The sequence below is a fragment of the Agelaius phoeniceus genome, chromosome 24 (assembly GCF_051311805.1).
Source record: "Agelaius phoeniceus isolate bAgePho1 chromosome 24, bAgePho1.hap1, whole genome shotgun sequence".
Classification (NCBI taxonomy): Eukaryota; Metazoa; Chordata; class Aves; order Passeriformes; family Icteridae; genus Agelaius; species Agelaius phoeniceus.
This window is the reverse complement of record NC_135288.1, coordinates 5,835,526-5,856,670: the sequence shown is the minus strand read 5'-3', so window position 1 is coordinate 5,856,670 and position 21,145 is coordinate 5,835,526. Positions and strand designations below refer to the sequence as shown.

The window sequence follows — 21,145 nt, the reverse complement described above, 5'->3', positions numbered from 1 at the left end:
GTCTGCCACTGGCTTCCTAAAATGCACTTCAGCCATGATCCACCCTGGCTTTATTCATTCTGGATGCTACAGCTGCTCAAAACTCTGATCCAGCTGGGAAATAAAAACAGCAAAGGGGGAGAAGTAGATGAAAAGAGAAATACCTTGCTGTGCCTGAAGTGATCTCTGTGCTCAGAGCGAACCAACGCTGACTCAGGCATCGGCCTGGCCTTGGAGAGTTGGCAAGTACACCTGGAATGTTTGCAGGAATGCTGGAACTCTGTTTCATTGAAATGTAAATCAGTTGTATGGTGGTGGGAGATTTATGATGGTGAATTTGTGTGTTTAATGCTTAAATAACTGCTGAAGACTGTGGACAACTGTAATGTGACACTGACTAACTTCCCTTGTTTATAGTGTGTTTCCTCAGTGCTGAACACATACACCAGTGTCTTGGGATAAGTGTTGTATGGTAGGAAAAATTACCAAAATGCAATCACACAGGTAGAAATTGAAATACTCCATGATCTTTTGTGTGTGTATAGTTAACTGCTATTCATGACAGTGCTCAATTCAATTCGAGTGTAGATCTCCTTTATATTGAAAAAAATATTCTATTTTATGGCCAGTGTTTATTTCCTAGCAGTTCCTAGAAAATGCATTTACAGCAGGAATTTTAAATGCATCTGCTTTGGGTGAAACTGAGAAACTCTTCAGCTTTCAGAAGGAAAGCCTTGTAGACAGAAGTATTTCCTTTTTTTTGCTGTTGTCTTTTCAATAGCTCTAATGTTTATGTAGATGTTGTAAGTAATTACATGCTAGAAAGAAAACGATGACAAATACAGAGATAAGTGTGGCTGCAAAATGTTATCTAAAAACATAGCTGAGAAAAAAAAAAAGATGTGTTATGTTGCAAGGCTGCTGTTAGTGATTTTTTTTTTTTCATTTTTAATGCCTGTCCTATTTCTGGGTTAGTTCTCATGCTGATGGCAGGAATATATCAGGAAACTGTGTGCGAACGATCATTTGTTCATGAGTTCCTGTGCTCGGGAGGAGGAAGAGCCTTGCATTTTTATTTTTCTATTATTTTCTTTTGCTATTATTTTTATTTTAATGTTTTTATTCTCTTCTTATTTCTTTTGCAGGCCAAACAAGCTCTAGGTCTAAAAGGGCTGTTTCTCAGAAATCCAAAGCAGGCCTCTCTGGACAGTCATGCTGCTGGGCAGCTCCATCGCAAACATTCCTTTAGCAGCCACATCCTGAGACGGACGGCCAGTGCACCCACCAAGAGCCAGAAGAAGAACAAGAAGGGCTTTCCAGAAATTGCTTTTGACACAAAGGACAGCAGCTCTGCAGGGGCTGGAGAAGGGAGGGAAGTGGAAGCTGCCTCCCAGCCTCGCTTTGTGCAAGAGCCAGAAAGCGCTTCCCCGTCCCCAGCTCCCCGAGACGGTGCCGCTGGGGAGGCACCTGGCAAGGGCTTGAAAGGTAAGGCCCAGGGCTGTCCCCAGGGGCCAGGGCAGAGCTGTGCCCACCCCGGGGCTCCCTTCAGCGAGCCCTTGCCCAGGGCACACAGGGTGAGGCTGCAGGAGCCCCTGGGCGAGAAGCCGAGCGTCTTTGCCCGCTGTGCCATCAACAGCTCGGGCAGGATCGGAGTGGCCACCAACTGCATGAAATGCATGATTGGCTCCAAAGAGAGCCCTGACCCTGAGGGGCCATGGAGTGACCACCCTGGCAGGCCCACGGTGGCCAGAGAGCCCCTGCAGGGCAGCAGTGCAGAGGAGAGGGTGGAGCTGCACACCTGGGTGGTCAGAGGGCAGCCCAGGCCACTCTCAGATTTGCAGCCCTGCAGCAGCCCTGGAACTGCAGGTGACCTGAGGAGGAGCAGCCCAGGGAAGACGAGTGGTGACTCTAAGGGCCACGGGATAAAGGCTCAGCCCCGGCAGCGCTGGCAGGGCCACTCTGGTGGCAAGTATGGAAGCACTGTCAACTTGGTTGCAGCCAGCAATGGCTCTGTGTCCTCCAACTCCAGCAGTCTAGAAAGCCTTGGAAGCCCAGAATTCCCCAAGCACTGGGCTGAACCTTCTCGAAGGCAAGTGGGCACCCTCCAGAGGGAAATGAACGCCTTGTTCGTTCAAAAATTGGAGGAAATTCGAAGTAAATCCCCTATATTCTTTACTGGTAAGACCAGATTTTCTTCACCCTTCTCCACTGTAGATCACGTCATTGTCTCAGCTTCTGCATAGCATCCTTACTTAGAAGCTCCTCCATGTTGTTTGGCTGTCAAGAGGTCTTTTTTTTTTTTTAATTTTGGCAATGACAGAAGAAAAAAAATCTGCATAAATATTTTTATTTTCTTTTTTTGTAGAAGTGTCTGGTTTAGCTTAGTCCTTGCCATGCCTAGTTAACCATCTGCAGTAGTGGCACTGTCAGTAGTCCATAAATGTTGGGGTTGTTTGTTCAGGGCTTTTTGTTTCCTTGATTTTCTTAGTGAATGTGGTATGATACTAAGTAAATTTTAAGATCCAAACCAGAGCATTAAGTGAGATTAAATATGGAAAACCCACATCAACAAACAATATTTCCATTATCAACCTTTGTGTTCCACTGAGGGATAACCACATCAGGAATGATGCCTAATGTGCCCTCTGATAACAATAAACCTGTTCCCTCCTCAAAGATCTTGCAAAATCACTGCTGTCAGTCCAGGAATTACTGGATGGGTTTCTCTCTTCAGGAGATGTATTTTATAAACACAGCAGCCCATTCTGCTCCTAAATGTGTGTGCAAACACTTCTGCTGTGCTGTGATGTTCCTGGCCTGAGGGCACAGGGTGTGATCTGCTGCTCCCTGGCATCAGCCAGGCTGGGGCACTCCTGCCATTCCCCACTGCCACCCAAAATGTGCCCAAAACTTAGGGGAAAGTTCCTAAAGCTGCAGCACTTTGTGGTTGTTTCAAACTGGGACTGTGTGGCTGCACCTGTACCATGAACTGGGAGTTTGTAGAGATGGGAAATCAAAGCAGAGGCAATCAAAGGATGGCTTTTAGTAAAAAAAAAAGTGGCATTTTTGCTCCTGATTTGGCAGGAATGGGACAGAAGGAAAGAGATTTTGATAAGAATTTTCTGCTTCCCAGAACTGTAAGGAGAAAGTAGGAAATGCAGCTTTTGGCTGTGACTGCAAGAGCTCCTCCTCAAATCCCTCACCCTCCTTGCTAATTGTCCAAGAAACGTGGACACTGATGATTACATGTTCAGGAACAGTGAAATTATTTTGGTGCTTTTCCCTTTTTTGATAACAGATTCTGACTGCTCACCTATAGTGGGCTTCTTTGAAAGCCTCATACAGAAATTTCAGATATTTTATTTATTTGACCAATTTCATCTGATTGGGTGCCTTCTATTTTTTTATACCTTTTTTTTTTAAGTAAACATATTTTTCCAATATCTGCTTCAGGCTTTTAGGAAAATACCAGGACAATGGGAGGGGAGAAATTTGCTGGTTCCCGTGACTTGCAGTTAATCCAAAGCAGCAGAACTCTTTCTATGCCTAAATTATTGGCATTGGGCTTTTCACAAACTCTGAGTACTGTGACATATGAAACCATTTCCCATTATCAGTGCCAGCTCCCCTGCCAGCCCCCCAAGTCACTGAACAAATATTGTGATATGCTTGAAATTTGATTAAATCCATCTGACTTCCCAAGCATGGAATCAGCAAACCCTTAAAATGGTGAAATGGTGCCTTGGACTGGCTGCTGCTGGTCCAGTGACAGCCCCTCTGTTTGCACAAACAGCTCCCTTTCCCAAACTCCTGCAAGGCCATGCCTTGGGCCAGGAAACCAGGGAAACCAGCTCCATGGCTGCACTTGGGAATTGGCATTCTGCTGGGGGAAGTGCCCTGGGATAAGGCAGGAAACTATAGCTGGCCCTTTATTATATATTAAATAAATATATTTTATAACAATTATTTATATAATATAAATATATAACAATAATATATGTTTTATATAAATATGCAACATATAAACAAATATAAATATAATGATCTATATTTAACAATAATATATAATATAAATATATTTAATAATATTTATTCTTACTATAGCTGGCCCAAAATTACATTTTTCCAGAGATTTCCCTTCCCAGTGTGCCCTCATCTGTGCTGCTGGATGGGCAGAAGGAGAATTTATAAATCTGATCAGCTCTGGGCCCTTCCTGACACTCCTCCAGGCACTGAGAGTCTGGAATGTTGGATTTGGGTTGTGGAATGTTGGATTTGGGCTGTGGAATGTTGGATTTGGGTTGTGGAATGTTGGATTTGGGTTGTGGAATGTTGGATTTGGGTTAAGGGCACAGGTGCCTGATTCTCTTCCAGCACTCCCAGCTAATGCAGGACAGGGCAGAGCTGCTCCCACCCCTGAGTTCTGCACTGGGCTGGAAACCCTGGTATCCCAGGAAAGCAAAGGCCTGATATTCCCTGGGCAGGTTCTGGGAGTGGTGTTTCCCATTAGGAGAGGGCTTTGGAGCAGTTCAGATTCCTCTGAGCAACCTGGAAGGTGTCCTTGCCTATGTCAGGGTACTTGAAACTTGATGATTTTTAGGGTCCTTTCCATCACAAGCCACTCTGATTCTGTGATTCTGTGAGTCCATTTCCCCGTCCAGTGGAGTGTGTTCCTTCAACACCAACAAATATTTTCATCCTTCTATGATAAAAAAAAATGAACTTAATATCTGTCCATGTGTGGATCCCATTGAGTGCTCTGGTTGGTCAGAAATTCTTAGGATCCTACAACCATGTGTGGATATTCCTGTATGTCTCCTTTCCCTCCCTGAGCACTAATTTATCCTGTTATCTGCACCTGCCTTCCCTACATTAATTGGATTTTTCCTCTGTTCTGTCCTATTATTCTACATGCACACTCTCTCTGTCTAGTTAAGAACTGAAAGGACAAGCAAGTCAAAGGTAATGTCTGCTGAGTGTCCCTGATTTCAGCACCTTGTTGCCTGTAGCCCTGGTTTTTCCCTGTTTGCTGCCCTATAATTTCCTGCTCCTGTGTCCCTGAGGTCGTGGTCTGCCTTGGTGGTGCTTTGTTAGTTCTGGAATGCATGTCTGCACTGTGCTTTGGAGATATGGGGAATCATCTTCTGGGCATGATTGCTTTGGCTCCTGGGGTGCAGGTGATAAACACTGCAGAGAATGGAGCATTTTCTCCAGGTAATTGGTGGCTGGAGTGATTCTCCAGGGTTGCTCTCACAGCCTGCTGTTCATGACCCATCTGTCTGCAGAGTTGTTTTTTTTTTTTTTGAAATAGAAATTACCAAGTTTTTTTTAGGAAGAACAAAGTCTGTTTAAAGCTTTTGTTTTGTTTTTAAAAGTCCCATTGCTAACATTCCACTGTCTGCAGATCATTTGTAATCTGCTCCACAAGTCCTGTGCTGCTTCTCTTCTGAGTGGTTGGTCACTGGGATCACATCTGCTGGTCAAACTGCTGTTTGATCATTGTACATGCTCTGGTTGTGCTCTGATACCCTGACCTGTTTAAATGCTGGAAGGAAGGAAAACTGAAAATCAAGTGGTGCTGGATGGTGGAGGAAGAAAAGCTGGTTTACAAAAGGGGTCACAAAGGGCAAAAATTGCTGGGTAGTGCTGTTGTTTGATAAGAAAACCAGAACAGTCACATGGTGCTGCTTGCATGGACTGAGATTTCTTGAAGCAACAGGGCTTTGTGCAGCTAAAACTGAATGTGCAAAATGTTTTGCTGCCTTTGGCCAGGCATTTGAAATCTCAAGTTATTTTTTAAATCGTGATTAACATGGACAACTTGTACCTTGAGAACAAAATGGTAACACATAAGGAATGACTCTAAGCTCAGCTGTAATTTTTAAGAGATAACTAACCCTGTATCTCTCTTTTTCCTGTTCCTTTCTTTTTCTTTTCATGCCTTCCAAGCAGATGTCTGCCACTTCTCCATGCAGAGGTCAGTCACTTCTTTATGCAGCCTAGAAACGATCACAGAAGAGCCTGTCCTTGCCAGTGAGGGCCATCACTGCAGCCTTCTCTTCCCCCTGCCTGTTGCCTCCTACAGTGACTCTGAGGAAGGATCTGGCTCTGACCATTCCACCGAGGCTCCATCAGAGGGAAGCAGAACACCCAACCAGCCTCAAGAGCCCCTACCCTCCAGGGAACAAGGAACCAATCTGGCTGCAGAAGACCAAGGGCGGGATGTCCCAAGAGCAGCTGACGCAGGTTTAGGAGCCCCAGAGGATGAGAGGACAAACGTGGCAGGATGTCCCACAGAAGGAAATGTCTGGACACAGAGCAGTGAGGCTCAAGATCAGGGTGGATCAGCAGCACATCCCAAAAAAGCCAGGCTGGTAGAGGCAGCAGATCACAGTGCTGGCCAACCTGTAGGAAACTGCCAGAAGCAAAACCAACCAGGTCAGGTATCAGCAGACATGAAAAGCACCTCTGAATGCAAAGGGCAAAACCTGGGTGCAGCAGCTGTTCCACCCCAGCAAAGCAGTGTCAGTAACAGCCCCAAGGCAGATTCTCCTCAGAAAGCCTGGGCTGCACAGGCTCTCCCTGTCTCTGTTTCCCAGACGAGCTCTTACACATTGGCAAGAAGGGCAAAGAGCGAAGGACTGAAGACATCAGACTCCTCAGCCTTAATAAAAACCCCGAGCAGCCAGTCTCCAGCAGCTGAAGTGTACTTTGATGCCACTGTCAATGACCGGATCTGGAGCAAGCTGGACTGTGCCAGCCACCGTGACAGCATGTCCTCCTCGTCCAGCATGTCCTCCAACGACACCGTCATCGACCTCTCCCTCCCCAGCCTGGCCCGCAAAAGCCTCCCGGACCTGGGCATCCGCCAGGACAGCCTGGAGCCCCTGGCCATCAGGAAGGGCATGCGCCCCCGCTCCGCCACCACCTGCAGCAGCGAGATGCCAATGGTCAGCAAGAGCAAGTCCAACCCCAACCTGAGGTCTGGCCAGCTGCCGGCCGACGAGCTGTGCCCCCGGCCCCTGGCCAGGAGCCCTCAGGACGCCTTCTCATCCATTCCTAGAAGGCACACCTGGAGCAGGCTCTACATGGAGAGCCTCAGGCAGTCCTCTAACAAATCCAAAGCGCATGACACGGTCGGGAATAACCAGACAAAGTCCAAAAGCCTCGGGGACCTTACCTCTGACGACATCGTGTGCACTTTTGAAAGCAAATACCGCAGCATCAGCAGGAGCTTCGTCACGCGCTCCATGCGGGAGCAGCGCCGCTCCGCCAGCCTGCGGCCCTCGGCCAAATCCCGGGATGAACTGACGGAGCAGCTGAAGAAGCTGACAGCCTTCCAGCAGGAAAACGACATCACCTCCCCCATCAGCCTCGAGCCCAGCGAGTCGGAGGAGGAGGGCGAGAGCGTGGGGCTGCTGCGCCGCTCGTCGTCGCGCAGCCAGAGCCGCGTGCGCTACATCGCCAACAGGGCGAGGCAGGCCCAGGAGAGGCAGCGCCTGCAGGGCCGGGCACAGCTCGGGGGCAGCCCCATCGAGGAGAGGGGCAACCCCGAGGGCGCCTGCAGCGTGGGCAGGGCCGGCTGCACCGACCCCGCTGCCCACGCGGCCCTGGCGGCCTCGCCCAAGGCCCAGCCCGAGTGCGCGGCCGACACCGAGGTGTTCTTCATGCTCAAACTGTGACCCTGGCGGCGCTGGGCACTGCCGGCACAGCAAAACCTGAGAGGCCCAAAGCAATCCTGAGCTTCCTGGCCTTCCCTTGAGCCAAGGGTGCTTGAGATCACAACTCCAAAGGAACTGATGAGGATTCGTCGTTAATTGCGCTTTGCCCAGCCTCCAATCAGGCCTCCTTTGTGTGTGAGCACTTCTTGCGTTTGCAGTTTGCTCTTGGTCTTTACTAATTTCAATAATTCTTCTGACAATAGTAACCTTGATGTGTAATAGCTAAATGTGATGCTAACCACAGCTAAGGTGAATTTTGCTCTTACAAATCATGGATCCATGTAAGGAGGCTGGACTTAAAATCATATTTTATTTTCTGGAAGAGTTTGAGGCCTCTGAGGGTGTGAATTAATAATGCAGTAGATACAGTCCATCTTCCATCGTGGACCTGCTTATTTCAGTGAAAATCCATATTTTCTCTTTGAAGAAAAGCTCTCTCGTTCCAAAGCAATGCTTTTATAAACTTATCCTGTTTATATATCTATATATATATATATATAAATATCTATATATATACACCTGTGTGTATGCAAAGATATGTCTGCACATGTATGTACACATGCACACCCTGAACCTGAACTGTGACTGCTCCTTGTCTCAAGGCATTGTCTGAGGGAATTGAGACAGGAGAGAGAAGGGAATGGCTAAAAATAGAAATATCTTCTGACTTTACTTCAGAAATGGCTACAAAGCATGTTAGTCTTTTCTTGAAACAGCACTGTCCCTTCTTATGGTATTTTAACAATGCTGCTGTACATAGCACTTTTTGGATAAATTTTACTATTTCTGTATTGCACTGCCATGCAAAGTTTTCAATGATATGTTTAAAAAAAAAAAGAGATATTTAATTTTTTTAGATGGACATATTTAGAATTAAATAACAACCTAAGCAGAGTAATAATTTTTCCTTTCCCCTTTTTTTTACGTTTTTTTTTAGGGATGTTGTCATGTGTCCCCCCCAGTCCCCAGTTATGATGTCATTTATTATAGATGTACATTTTATCAGTGATGGAGAAGAATGTTTACTGAGATGCATTTTAAAGAGAAACAGAGGTTTAATTTTATTTCAGGCTGCATAGAGTCCCTATTATTGAGAGGATATTTTGCCTTTGTAATGATTCTTTTGTGTATATTGCAAAATTTAAGAATTTGTTTGTAAAACCACCTTACACTACTAAAATAAACATATTTAACCTCCCAGCTGGTGACTCTTTAGCCGTAACACAACACTGGGGTTTGTGATACACAAGCATGGTTCATTCTATCTGCTTTGTTTTCCAGCTTCCTTTGTGGATAACATTTAATTTTACTCTTTTTCAGAGGGGCAGCCAGCGCAGACCCACTCAGATTTTCTCAGGTCCTCCAGAACTTGTGCAAGGATTGGCAGGGACTGACATTGTGAGGTGTGAGACACAGCACAGGGGCTGGGGCAGGATGAAAACTCTGGGGCAACTGGTGGAATTAGTAGAAAAACAGTCAGAAGGAGCTGATCCATCCTGGAGCAGCTGTACAAGTAACACAGATGGCCCTGTTTCATCACTGAGGGGGTTTAAAGTCTGGCTGAAAATGCTGCAGCTCAATTTTGCTCTTCACCTGTCACTTGACTGAAAAATCACTTCTATTCCTGTCCCAGCAAAGTGCACAGTGAAAGTGCATTTTACTTCCTTCACACTCCTCCTGGAAGGGCTCTCACTTGTGGAGCTGGGAAGGGGCTCTTGGTTCTAATTTTAGTATCCCTTGGCCACACGAATTTAAACTCTGAGATACCAAAACAGTAACAAAATTTAAACTCTGAGATATCAAAATGTGAGTCTGACTGTGTTATCACCATAATACAGTGAGAAGGCTGGAGGGGTTAAATTTCCTGATTCAACCTTTTCAAATTCCCTTCAGCATGTTTTGTCCGAAGACATTCCCTCAGTGTTCCAGGCTGGCTCAGATCTGCCCTGTTTGTCTGCAGGACTCAGATCCCAAAGATCCCAGGGCAGCTTTGGGCAGCAGAGCTTTGGGATGTGCACTGAGGTGACCCCACAGCATCACTGCAGGCTCTGAAGGGAGGGAGGTGAGGCTGCAGCAGAACGTGGGGTCTGCCAAGAGGAGCCTCCCATTGTGTCCCAGCACAAAGCAAGTTTCATTAACATTCTCTGGATGAAAAATCATCCATGTAATACTTTAATTTCAGGCTGAAAAGCTGCAGGGAGTCGCTGCTTTTGTAACTTTAATGCTTTTGCAGCTTTAATGTCAAGTACATGTAACTTGACAGCTTTGGAAAGTTAATGTTTAAAAGGCCTATTCGTGTCTTCTCAAAGACTGAGTCTCACAATCAGATTATTTTCATCTTTAATTGATTAAGCAATACTTGTTAAATTAATGCACCTCACAGGATGCAGCATCACTTTAAAACATTTACCTTCATTCAGGATTTTAACTAACAGTGTCTGGATTTAAATCATTAGGGTACATGTGAAATTTGCCCTCTTGCTCCTAAATTAATAGCAACCACTTTTGCAGCTTATTTTGTGACACTATGTAAGACTGACTATTCATCATGTATTTTTTTTTATTCCTATGAGTGGAATTTATTCCAGCATCTAAGAATTATTTGGAATTTAAGTCAGCAGAAGGTCACAGTTTTGCTCTTCATTCTTCTGCTCTTCCTGTGCATCCTGAGACTCCTGGATGTGCATCTCAGTTCATTAAAGGGTGAGATCTGAAATCCAAAGTCTCCAGATCACAAGCAGTGAACTGGACATGACTGGATGTGGATTTATAGTCTGACAATGAACATTCAATTGTGTCTTTCAAAGCTGATTTTGTCTGTGTGATCAACAGGCAGGAAAAACGGGCACAGCTGCTGGGGACAGCTCCAAAGGGAGGAATTTTACAGCAGCTCCGCAGGACAGTGAGGGAATTCGGTGAGCCCTGATGCAGCATCCAGCTGTGGGACCCAGCTGCTTCCAAAGGTCCCTTGGTGAGGTCTCCTCCTTCCCCCGAAGGTGTCCCCTGGTCCAGCTGGCACGTTTAGAGCCACTCCTCCTCCTCCTCCTCCTCTTCCTCCTCCTCCTCCTCCTCTCCCGGGTATTTAACCCAGCACGGGATGCCCAAACCTGCAGGATCCTCACTGCTGTGCCGGGCATCCCGAACGGACTGACTGACGGACGGACAGACAGACAGACAGACGGCCCCAGGGAGTCGCTGTAAGTGAGAAACTGCCTTCAGTTCGTGCTCTGCTTCTGGCAAGGGGCAAAGCCAGCTGCCCCCGGCTCCTTCGTGCCTTTCGAACCCACGTTTGCACCCTATCTGTGCTTTTAGATGAGCAGCGGGGTTAACAGCTTTCTGTTGGAGGTGATGCCAGCGATGCCAGCTCTGATCAGTTTGGGGTTTTTTTGGAGGAGCTCTGATCAGTTTGGGGGTGTTTTTGGAGGAGCTCTGATCAGTTTGGGGTTTTTTTGGAGGAGCTCTGATCAGTTTGGGGTTTTTTTGGAGGAGCTCTGATCAGTTTGGGGTTTTTTTGGAGGAGCTCTGATCAGTTTGGGCGTTTTTAGAGGAGCCCACTTGAAACAAAGGTGATTTTTGTTACATGTACCAAATTGAAAGGGAAAAGGAACAGGAGTTTAGAGGCTAAACCCACCAGGAAAAGCACAGCTCCTCCCTGGCTCAGCCTGAAGGCTGCTGCTTCTTTTCAATTTTTTTTTTTTCCCCCGTTGTTGAAGCTGCTCAGTTTTTGTGCCGCTCTGGCAACAGCCAAGAGCAGCAACTACTTTGTCTAAAAAGCAGTTGTAGGATAAAGTCAGCGTTTGTTGGTTTTCTCAGCTTTTACAGAGATGGGACAACTCAGGGGTGTTTTAAAAGGTTTTATTCCATTATCAGTCTCTTGTGAGACACAAGAGATGTAAAACTCAGCACCAGTCCATCAGAAGCCAACCTATTTCCTGGTTACAATACAATGCATCTTTCACAGCTCTAATTCTCTAAAATACCTGGTCTTTTTGCAAGGCTGTATTTTGAAACTTGTTGAAATTTGTTTCTAGTTCAATCTCTCAACAATGCCATCTCTATTCCATTCCTGAATTAGCACACCTTATTTCAGTATTTGCATACAGATGTACAAGACTGTATGAGCTTTCTACCAGGTTTTGAGAATTCCTTACACATCCATTTCCCACAGGTGTTGACTGATGTACAGCTCAGATCTCAGCCCTCTCCTCTGGGATCCTTTCACAACATTTTCCCATTTGGCAGAATATTTTAACAGCAGCAACAACAAAATCAGCATTGAGATTTAACCTGGAGGGAATCTTCTGTGGAGGTTTGAGTTATTTCTTTCGTTAGGGAAAATGAATGAGGGAAAGTGCTGAGCTGTAAAGCTGAGTTTTCATAGGATGCAGGAGTGGGAAATTTCCTAAAAGCTGATGAGGTAAGATCCCTAAATCCAGTGTTTGCCAGTAATGCCACATGTAGTATATTTTTGCCTACACACTCTCATAAATGATAAGTTTTCTTGGGCATTTCAAATTTATTTTTTATAATTTCTGGTGTAATGGTGTCCTGTATTTTGTTGGAGAACAAATACCATTAAAAATATTGCTGCTGCTTCCTCTCCTGCCCTTTCCCTGGGGGGAAACCCACAGGGAGAGAACCACCAGTGGGTAAATCCCCTTTTTTAGGTTTGTCACATCCTTTTTGCTGCAGTGGAGGCTTCACCAGAGCCTTTCTGTAGTGTTTGTCCTGGCTGAGCTCAGCAGTGACTGTTTTCAGCTGGGGACTTGGTTTGGAATTGTGGCTCCACGGAAAAAGGAGCAGAAAATCCAGGACAAAAAGTGCTCTCAGCCAGTGATGAGGAGCTGTAGAACCAGGTTTAACTGCTTGCCTTTCACCTCCAGCAGGAAGGTTCCTGTGGAGCAGCAGGAATTTCTGCTCCCATGGACAAATCACTTCACTTCACAATCTGTGTGCTCACTGCCCTGCTGCTCCTGAAGGAATCAAGCCAAGCAGGTGAGGAAAAGGATCCAGAAGTGTTGGCTGCACCCAAACCTGGCTTTGTTCTTCTTTAAATCATTAATTCCTTCTGGTTTTGCCTGCCAGTGCTTGCAGAATTTTGTCCTGATCTCAGAATTTGCTTTCAAATGGGTTATTAAGAAATTCCCCAGGGCTCACCTGGTGGCTGGGGCTCTCTGAGTGCCACCAAGTGTCTTTGATGTCCCCAAATGCCTTTGATGTCCCCAAGTGCCTTTGCTGCTACAGTTGAAAACCAGATGGCAGAGATGGGGGAAGATGAAAAAAAGCCAAGAAAAAAGGGTGGGTTATGTGTGGTTATTGTGGTTAAAGCTGCACTTCTGTGAGTTTATGGTCCCTTGAGCTGCAGCAAGGTGTGCTGAGGATGGAGGAGAAAACTGAGGGGAGGTGGCCAGTCCTGAGCAGTGCCAGGAGCCTTTTCCAGCAGGAGCCTCCCTTTGGAGGGCTGGGCAAGCTCAGGGTAGCAGGAGCAAAGAAAAAAGCTGATTTTTTACAGCCACAGTCTCTGCCTGCAACCACCAACCTATGGGGAAGGGAGGGACAAACCTTTCCCTTATCCTGTGCTGCTGCAGCCTCCCAGGAGGGTTCCAGGAGGATTCCAGGATTCCCAGGAGGATTCCCAGCAGAATCCTCCATGCTGGGCACTGTCACTGCCATGACCTGGGGTTGGTGCTGCAGCCCCATCACCCCTGGGCCTTTCAGGAGGGTTCACAAAGGGGCTTTGAGCCGGGAGCTGGAGCCCTCAGAGGCTCTGCTGCCTTCCAAGGAACCCCACGGGGCCTCCAAAAGCTGCTGCTGGCTTTAAAGGGCTTCTAAAGGCAGACAAGAGAACTCCTTTGTGGAGATTTCCAGCCCCCATGGAGAACTGTAGTGGAGAGGGAAAAAACAGGTTTTGTTTTACAATAATGCAGAGTTCAGCACAAGGCCAGAAAATGCAACACCAAAGAAGGAAAAATAAATACATAATGAATGAATATGCTGTTATATTTAGAGAAAAACTCACAGCTTTTGCTTGAAAGAGTGAAAACATATCCTGCATTTTTTAGTTTATCTTGAGGGATTTTTGGCTTTTGTGCTGTGAATTCTCCGAGTCCAAGGAGCAATGCTAAGCAGATTCTAGAAAAATCATCCTGGGCAATTAATAAGCAACAGATTGACAAAATTGTGGTTTTAATTCTGCATCTCAGATGCAGAACCTGCCAGCAGCAGGGGAAAGCAAGAGTAAGAAAAATGAGTGGCTGGGAATTGGGTGGTGAGGAACTTTTGGCTTCTCCTCAGGGGAAGATGGGGCTTGGCAGGAAAAGGGGGGAGGTCTGGGCTGTGTGAGGAAGAGGAGCTGGTGCTGCCCCTCCTCAGGGATGGACTGGGCTGTGCAGGAGGCCCTCAGAGGGTGAGGGACATCAAGTGACATCATTAAGTGGCATCATTAAGTGACTTCAGAACCTCCTGCAGCCCCTCTCTGCTGTCTCTGCCTTCTTTTGTGCCCTGGGGGAGGACAGAAAGGGACTTGGGGAGTTGAGGGTGATTGTTGTGATTATTTCAGTGCGCTGTGAAATGAGGAGCTGTGAATACAAGACCCACACAAATCTGATTTTGTTGTATTTTTCCAGGAGCTGGGAGGAATGATGATGCTATGAGTAAGGTATGTCTGAGTTCATTACTGCAGAGCCACTAACGAAGGCGTGGGGCCGATGATTTTACGTATTCAATTCAGAAATAGTGATCAGAATGTAAAATATTTTCATCTTTGAAGAGTTATTATTTTAAGTACAGTGTTCATGGCTGGCTGTGTCTCTGTGCCGTTTTCCTTTGTTTGTTTTTGTGAGTTTTTTTGACTGAATTTTTTATCCAGAGCTCAAAATTCAGCTGTGCCCCAGGGAAGAACCTGCCAGTAGCCCTTGTCTTCATGGCTGGTTGAGCTGGGGAACTTGTGATCACAGCTTTCCACTCAAAGCTCATCCCTCAAACCCTTCCATGGCACAGAGAGAATTAAAACGAGATCCTTTGGAAGGACTGAGGTTTCTTTTGCACATTTTGTACTGCATATATATATATATATTTATATATATTTATACATTCACACACACATATACACATCCTCTGTCTGTCTAGAAAAATCATCCTGTAATTTATAATAAGCAGATGCATTTAAGACCAGCAAACCTCACAGAATTTGACACTTCACTAGAAAAAGCTACAAGTGCCCTGCAGTGGCTTTGATGAGGAATCCTCTCGAGTGGGTGACTGCAAAATTGGAAGATGTGTCTTTAACTCACACAAATGAATCCACTTTTCCTCTCCTCCTCCTCCTCCTCCTCCTCTCAGGTTTCCAACTGTTCTGTGTCTCCTGGAATTGCTCTCTAATGAGACCTTAATTGGCTGCTAATTCTTTTGTCTGCAGCAGGAATTGGTCTCTTGGGGAGGCCGCACGCACCGTCTGAAGATGTGCAGCAGCATTTGCAGGGATTGTTGTTTGCAGCAGGCAATGAAGTGAAACGCTGTGATTTATTAATTAGTCAGGAAACAGCAGCAGCCACTGCAGGTTTAGGGCTGGTTTAACCCCCCCTACACCTCCCAGGTCACCCCAAAATAACTTTGAAAAACCTTGAAACCCAACAGTTCCTCAATTTCTGCTTTGCAGGGCACGGACCCTCGGGGAGCAGGAGAGGGGCTTCCAACCCTGACTGTCACAACCATCCTGGTAAGGCCCTGGCAGGGGCAGGGAACAGCTTTTCTTGGGCTAATTCCCCTTTTCCCACCCAAAACCGTGGCAGGAGCCCAATTTCACTAAAGGGTGTGTGTGGGAAGGGGGGGGTGTGAGAATTTTTGGTAATTCCGGGAATTTCGAGAATTCTGAAATGTTTTTTTGGGTGGGGGGGGACTGTGATGAGAACTCCCCCGATTCGAGGCCACCCTGGGAATTTCCATGGATTTTGCATCTCAAAAATCCTCCCGTAATTCCAGGAAACTTCAGGAATTTGAGAATTTTTGGGGGGGAATCTTGGAAAAATGTTGCTATCAATAAAATAAAATAAAAAGTAAAAAAATGGAAAAAAAAGAAGGAAAAAAAAAGAAAAAAGGAAATAAAAAGAAAAAAAGGGAAAAAAGGGGAAAAAAGGAAATAAAAAAGGAAATTAAAAGAAAAAAAAAGAAAAAAAAAGGGAAAAAAAAAAGACAGAAAAAAATGAAAAAAAATTAAAAATAAAAAAAAGTGGGGAGGAATAACGGGGTGGTTTTACCAAGGCCGGGTTTAACCCCCCGGGCTGATCTGGCTGCGTGTCCCTGCCTCTCAGGAGGATCCCTACGTGATGGTGAGGGGAGCAGAGCTGGAGGGATACTGCATGGAGCTGCTGGCGGCCCTGGCGGGGATGCTGCGCTTCCAGTACCGCGTCAGGGTGGTGGGCGACGGCCAGTACGGGGCTGTGGCGGCCGGGGGCAACTGGAGCGGCATGATCGGCGAGATCCTCAGGAGGGTAAGGCCCCGCCTGCCCCAGCCGCCTGTGGGGACCGTTTATTCCAAATGGGCACGTTGAGCTGGTACCCATACCCGACTGTGGTTTATTCAAAATAGGCGTGTTGAGCTAGTACCCATACCCGACTGTGGTTTATTCAAAATAGGCGTGTTGATCTAGTACCCATATCCAACTGTGATTTATTAAAAATATGGATATTGATCTAGTACCCCTATCCAACTATGATTTATTAAAAATATGGCTGTTGATCTAGTACCCATATCCGACTGTGATTTATTAAAAATAGGGCTGTTGATCTAGTACCCATATCTGACTGTGATTTATTAAAAATAGGGCTGTTGATCTAGTACCCATATCTGACTGTGATTTATCCAAAATAGGGATGTTGATCTGGTACCCATATCCATCTATGATTTATTCAAAATATGGCTGTTGTTCGAGGGACAGAAATGTTTGAGGGACAGAAATGTTCCCTGGGCTGGTGGCTGACTGTTTTTTGTCTCCTTGGCAGGAAGCTGACATTGCAGTGGCTCCCCTGACTGTCACTTCAGCCAGGGAGGAGGTGGTGTCCTTCACCACCCCCTTCCTGCAGACTGGGATTGGGATCCTGCTCCGCAAGGACACGGCCTCCCAGGACATGTCCTTCTTCCACTTCCTGTCCCCTTTCAGCAAGGAGACCTGGACAGCTCTTTTGTTTGCTTACCTGCTCACCTGCTTCTGCCTCTTCCTTGTTGCCAGGTACAAATGCATTTCCGTAGCCATGATATTTTCTGAAAAATCCTTTCATTAAGATTTTTCCTCCTGAGAAGCTGAGAGGCCTCAAGAACAAAATGTAACCAATGGTTAACTGCTGCTGTGGAATGCAACAGGTGCATCTGGGATTGGTCTCATGTGGTTGTTTCTAATTAATGGCCAATCACAGCCCAGCTGGCTCGGACAGAGAGTCCGAGCCACAAGCCTTTGTTATCATTCCTTCTTATTCTATTCTTAGCCAGCCTTCTGATGAAATCCTTTCTTCTATTCTTTTAGTATAGTTTTAATATAACATATATCATAAAATAATAAATCAAGCCTTCTGAAACATGGAGTCAGATCCTCATCTCTTCCCTCATCCTCAGACCCCTGTGAACACCATCACACATTTCTTTCACAGATTGTGTTCAAGTCAGTGCCTTTCTCACCTATGAAGAGCTTAGAAAGTCCCAGGGAGCCTTTTGCTCTAGGAACCTCCTGTGCAGCTCTAGTACAAGGGCTAAGAATGCTTAAATCCTGTCAGATTAAGCCAGCATTATGAGTGGGATCTCCCAGTGAGGAACACCAGATCTCTTGATGGAGATTATTTTTATTTTTTTTCCTGCTGAATGTCTGGTTTTATCCTGTCATTTTCCCACAGACTGAGCCCCTGTGAATGGAACGAGCCAAAGAATGAAGAGAACCACTTCACCTTCCTGAACAGCCTCTGGTTTGGAGCAGGAGCACTGGCCCTGCAAGGTGAGCTGGGAGGATGATGATGGTGCACACAGCTCCTTCTGTGACACTGGGGTGAAAAGGTGTCCTAGGAGAGACACTTGGAGCACTAAACCAGTTTGGGAAGGTGTGAGTACAGACCTGGTGGGCTTGTACAGGTGATTGACTCTGGCTGGGAAATATTTTCTACTCTGGGCAACCATTGCCCGGGGCAATGCCCAGCTGAGCGTGGCAGGGCTGCTTGGTACAGAGGAGCTGATTGTGCAGCTTTGTGCCACTGCAGCTGCTCCAGCCCTGCCCAGAGCAGCACAGAGGGACCCTCCAGGCTCAGGCTCTGTGTAGCTGCAGGGCAGGATCTGCAATTTGCCTTTATTGAAAGGGAACTCTCTGTAACTCAGGCCGGTGGACCTGGTGTGTCTCTGGCCCCACATCCCCTCCTGTGTGATTTATGTGATTTTTTTGGCTCCCTGTGGTGCAGGTGCCACCCCCAGGCCCCAGGCACTCTCGGTGAGGGTCATTGCTGTGGTCTGGTGGCTCTTCACCCTGGCCCTGCTGGCCGCCTACATCGCCAACTTCACGGCCCTGCTGAGCTCCGGCAGCGAGCAGCTCCCCATCCAGACCTTCGAGGACCTGGTCAAGCAGAGGAACCTGGAGTTTGGCACCCTGGAGGGCTCCTCCACCTTCTACTACTTCAAGGTGCAGAGAATTTCCCTGTGCCCACACACACAGGGGCTGTAGGACTGCTGAGCTGGGGCTGTCCCACAGCTCAGGCCTTATAACCCCTGCAGCACCCTTGTCACTGTTGAGTCCCTCAGTTTTCCTGGAATACTTCAAATAATATTGTTTATTATTATTGATTATTGTTCTGTTCAGCCCTTCCTCCACCTCTTCCCACAGGAAAGCGGGCATAGAATTCTTATTTTTATTCTGAATTCTCCATGAAAAATCTCTCTACTCTTCAGGGGCTGCCCTTGTGTACCTCAGCATCTGTGACACTTGTACCCCTGGTGATGTTTGTCCCCAGGGTGGGGGACAATCTGTGCTTGCAAGGGTTCATAAATGGTTTAAATGCTTTTCTTCTCCAACCTGTTTTACAACTCTTGTACATACAAGCAGATTTTTCTTTTTCTGGTGGTTGTCTCACCCTTGAGTTTGACCCTTGGATTTTTTGACACTTGGGTTTGACGTTTGAGTTTGACCCTTGGATTTCTGGGCTGCAGAACTCCAAGAACCCCATCCACCAGATGATCTACGAGTACATGGAGAAGAGGAGGGAGCACGTGCTGGTCAAGACCTACCAGGAGGCCGTGCAGCGCGTGATGGACTCCAACTACGCCTTCATCGGCGAGTCCATCTCGCAGGACCTGGCGGCCGCCCGCCACTGCAACCTCATCAGGGCCCCCGAGGTCATTGGAGCCCGTGGCTTTGGCATTGCCACCACCCAGGGTGAGTCCCTGTCCCCTCTGCTCCCTGGGGTGCCAACGGGCCAGAGGCAGCATTGCTGTCAGGGTCACCAGGCTGAGAACGCTGCAGGGTGGGGTCACTGCTCTGTGGGGAGTTAACGCTGGCTCTCACTTTGGACTCTAATCCACAAATATTCCAACTCCTGGTGGCCTTTGCCCCAGGAATGCAGAGCAGGGCACAGTCTGCTCATGTTCTTCCCAAAGCCCCTTTGCTCTGCCCCTATCCCACAGGTGGATAGGGCAGGATCTGTGGCCAGGGCAGGATTGTTGTTAGCCAGGAAAAGCCTTTGGCAGGCGGGGCTGGGTTCAGTGATACCTCTGCCCCCTTTGACAATATTTAACTAAACCATGGCTGGGAGCTCTGCCATCCTCCTCTCTCTCCTCTCTCCCCAAGCATCCCCCTGGACCAAGCCCCTGTCCATCGCCGTGCTCAAGCTGCGCGAGTCGGGTGACCTGGACTACCTGAGGAACAAATGGTGGGAGAGCAGCTGCCTGCGCCAGAGCCGGGAGCGCTGGGCGCCCCTGGAGCCGCCGGCCCTGGGGGGGCTTTTCCTCACGCTGGGCATCGGCCTCGCCCTCGGCATCCTCGCTGCCCTGGCCGAGCTCTCCAGCAGCAGCCGCCGCGCGGCCGCGCACGCCAAGGTGGGCCCTGCACCTTGTCCTGCCCCCTGTGTCCCTTCTTCCACCAAGGTGGGCCCTGCGCCTTGTCCTGCCATCCCTGTGTCCCTTCTTCCACCAAGGTGGGCCCTGCGCCTTGTCCTGTGTTCCTCTATCCCTCCTTCCACCAAAGTGAACCATGGCTCCTGCTCCAGGTCCTGTCCTGTCCCTCTGTGTCCCTTCTTTCTCCAAGGTGGGCCCTGCGCCTTGTCCTGCCCCCTGTGTCCCTTCTTTCTCCAAGGTGGGCCCTGCACCTTGTCCTGCCCCCTGTGTCCCTTCTTCCACCAAGGTGGGCCCTGCGCCTTGTCCTGCCATCCCTGTGTCCCTTCTTCCACCAAGGTGGGCCCTGCGCCTTGTCCTGCCCCCTGTGTCCCCCCATCCACCCAGGTGGGCCCTGGCCCCTGCTCTAGGTCCTGTCCTGCCCCCTGTGTCCCTCCTTTCTCCAGAGTGAGCCCTGGCTCCTCCTCTGAGCCCCATTCTGCGTCCCCATTTCCCTCCTTCCATCAAGGTGGGCCTTGCACCTTGTCCTGCCATCCCTGTGTCCCTTCTTCCACCAAAGTGGGCCCTGCACCTTGTCCTGTGTTCCTCTATCCCTCCTTCCACCAAAGTGAACCATGGCTCCTGCTCCAGGTCCTGTCCTGTCCCTCTGTGTCCCTTCTTTCTTGAAGGTGGGCCCTGCACCTTGTCCTGTGTCCCTGTGTCCTTCCTTCCACCAAGGTGGGCCCTGGCTCCTGCTCTGAGCCCCATCCTGCCTCCTGTGTCCCTCCTTTCTCCAAGGTGGGCCCTGCACCTTGTCCTGTGTCCCTTCTTCCACCAAGGTGGGCCCTGGCTCCTGCTCCAGGTCCTTTCCTGCATCCCCGTGTCCCTTCCTCCTCCAAGGTGGGCCCTGCACCTTGTTCCTGCCTCCCCGTGTCCCTCCTGCACCAGCATTTCCACCCTGACCTTGGTTTTCTAAGGAAAGCTGTGCAGAAGGGCAGGGGTGAGGGAAGGCTGTGCAGTTAGTGCCAAAATTGGACTGTGGGATGGGTTTGAACCCTGAACAGCATAAATATAATATATAGAAATAAAATAAACCCCTAGCACCCCTTTCCCCCCAACAAAAAACAAATTAAATCCCATTCCCTGAACTCCCAAGGCAGCCAAACTGCATTCCACTGACCTGGGTGTTAGAGAGGACAGTAAATGATCCTTAATGAGTTTATTCCCAGGGCTGGCTGTTCTTTAGTCATTAGACAAGGAAAACACACACGCAGGGAAACTGCACCAGTGCCCCTTGGTGCTCCTGCTCTCCAGCTCTCCCAATGTGCACATGGAAAAGATGAATCCACAGAACAACCACCCACAGCCTTCTCTCCCTATTTCTCTTTCA

At 47.9% G+C, this 21,145-nt stretch overlaps 2 protein-coding genes across 8 annotated transcripts in view; both read left to right on the top strand.

The window, feature by feature from the left end:
* PLCH2 (phospholipase C eta 2) overlaps positions 1-8,900 on the top strand; it is a 67,133-nt gene extending 58,233 nt beyond the window's left edge. For 2 of the 5 annotated variants that reach the window (XM_077190294.1, XM_077190292.1), the window contains exon 21: positions 1,125-4,273. In XM_077190294.1, coding sequence (XP_077046409.1) covers positions 1,125-2,222 — 1,098 coding nt within the window. In that variant the 3' untranslated portion in view covers positions 2,223-4,273. Of the gene's footprint in view, positions 1-1,124; positions 4,274-4,911; positions 4,942-5,931 lie in introns of those variants that run through there. The other 3 variants (XM_077190291.1, XM_077190290.1, XM_077190295.1) reach the window with 3 other exon arrangements.
* A 1,811-nt stretch (positions 8,901-10,711) lies between these two features.
* LOC129129682 (putative glutamate receptor) overlaps positions 10,712-21,145 on the top strand; it is a 12,437-nt gene continuing 2,003 nt past the window's right edge. For 2 of the 3 annotated variants that reach the window (XR_013185105.1, XM_054647678.2), the window contains exons 1-10: positions 10,712-10,897; positions 12,584-12,695; positions 14,327-14,358; positions 15,358-15,417; positions 16,010-16,189; positions 16,701-16,927; positions 17,583-17,680; positions 18,135-18,352; positions 18,877-19,102; positions 19,514-19,761. Coding sequence is in view for 2 of the 3 variants with exons in the window: in XM_054647678.2 (XP_054503653.2) it covers positions 12,623-12,695; positions 14,327-14,358; positions 15,358-15,417; positions 16,010-16,189; positions 16,701-16,927; positions 17,583-17,680; positions 18,135-18,352; positions 18,877-19,102; positions 19,514-19,761 (1,362 nt within the window). In the remaining variant the exon portion in view is untranslated. The remainder of the gene's footprint in view (positions 10,898-12,583; positions 12,696-14,326; positions 14,359-15,357; positions 15,418-16,009; positions 16,190-16,700; positions 16,928-17,582; positions 17,681-18,134; positions 18,353-18,876; positions 19,103-19,513; positions 19,762-21,145) is intronic. The other variant, XM_054647679.2, reaches the window with a different exon arrangement.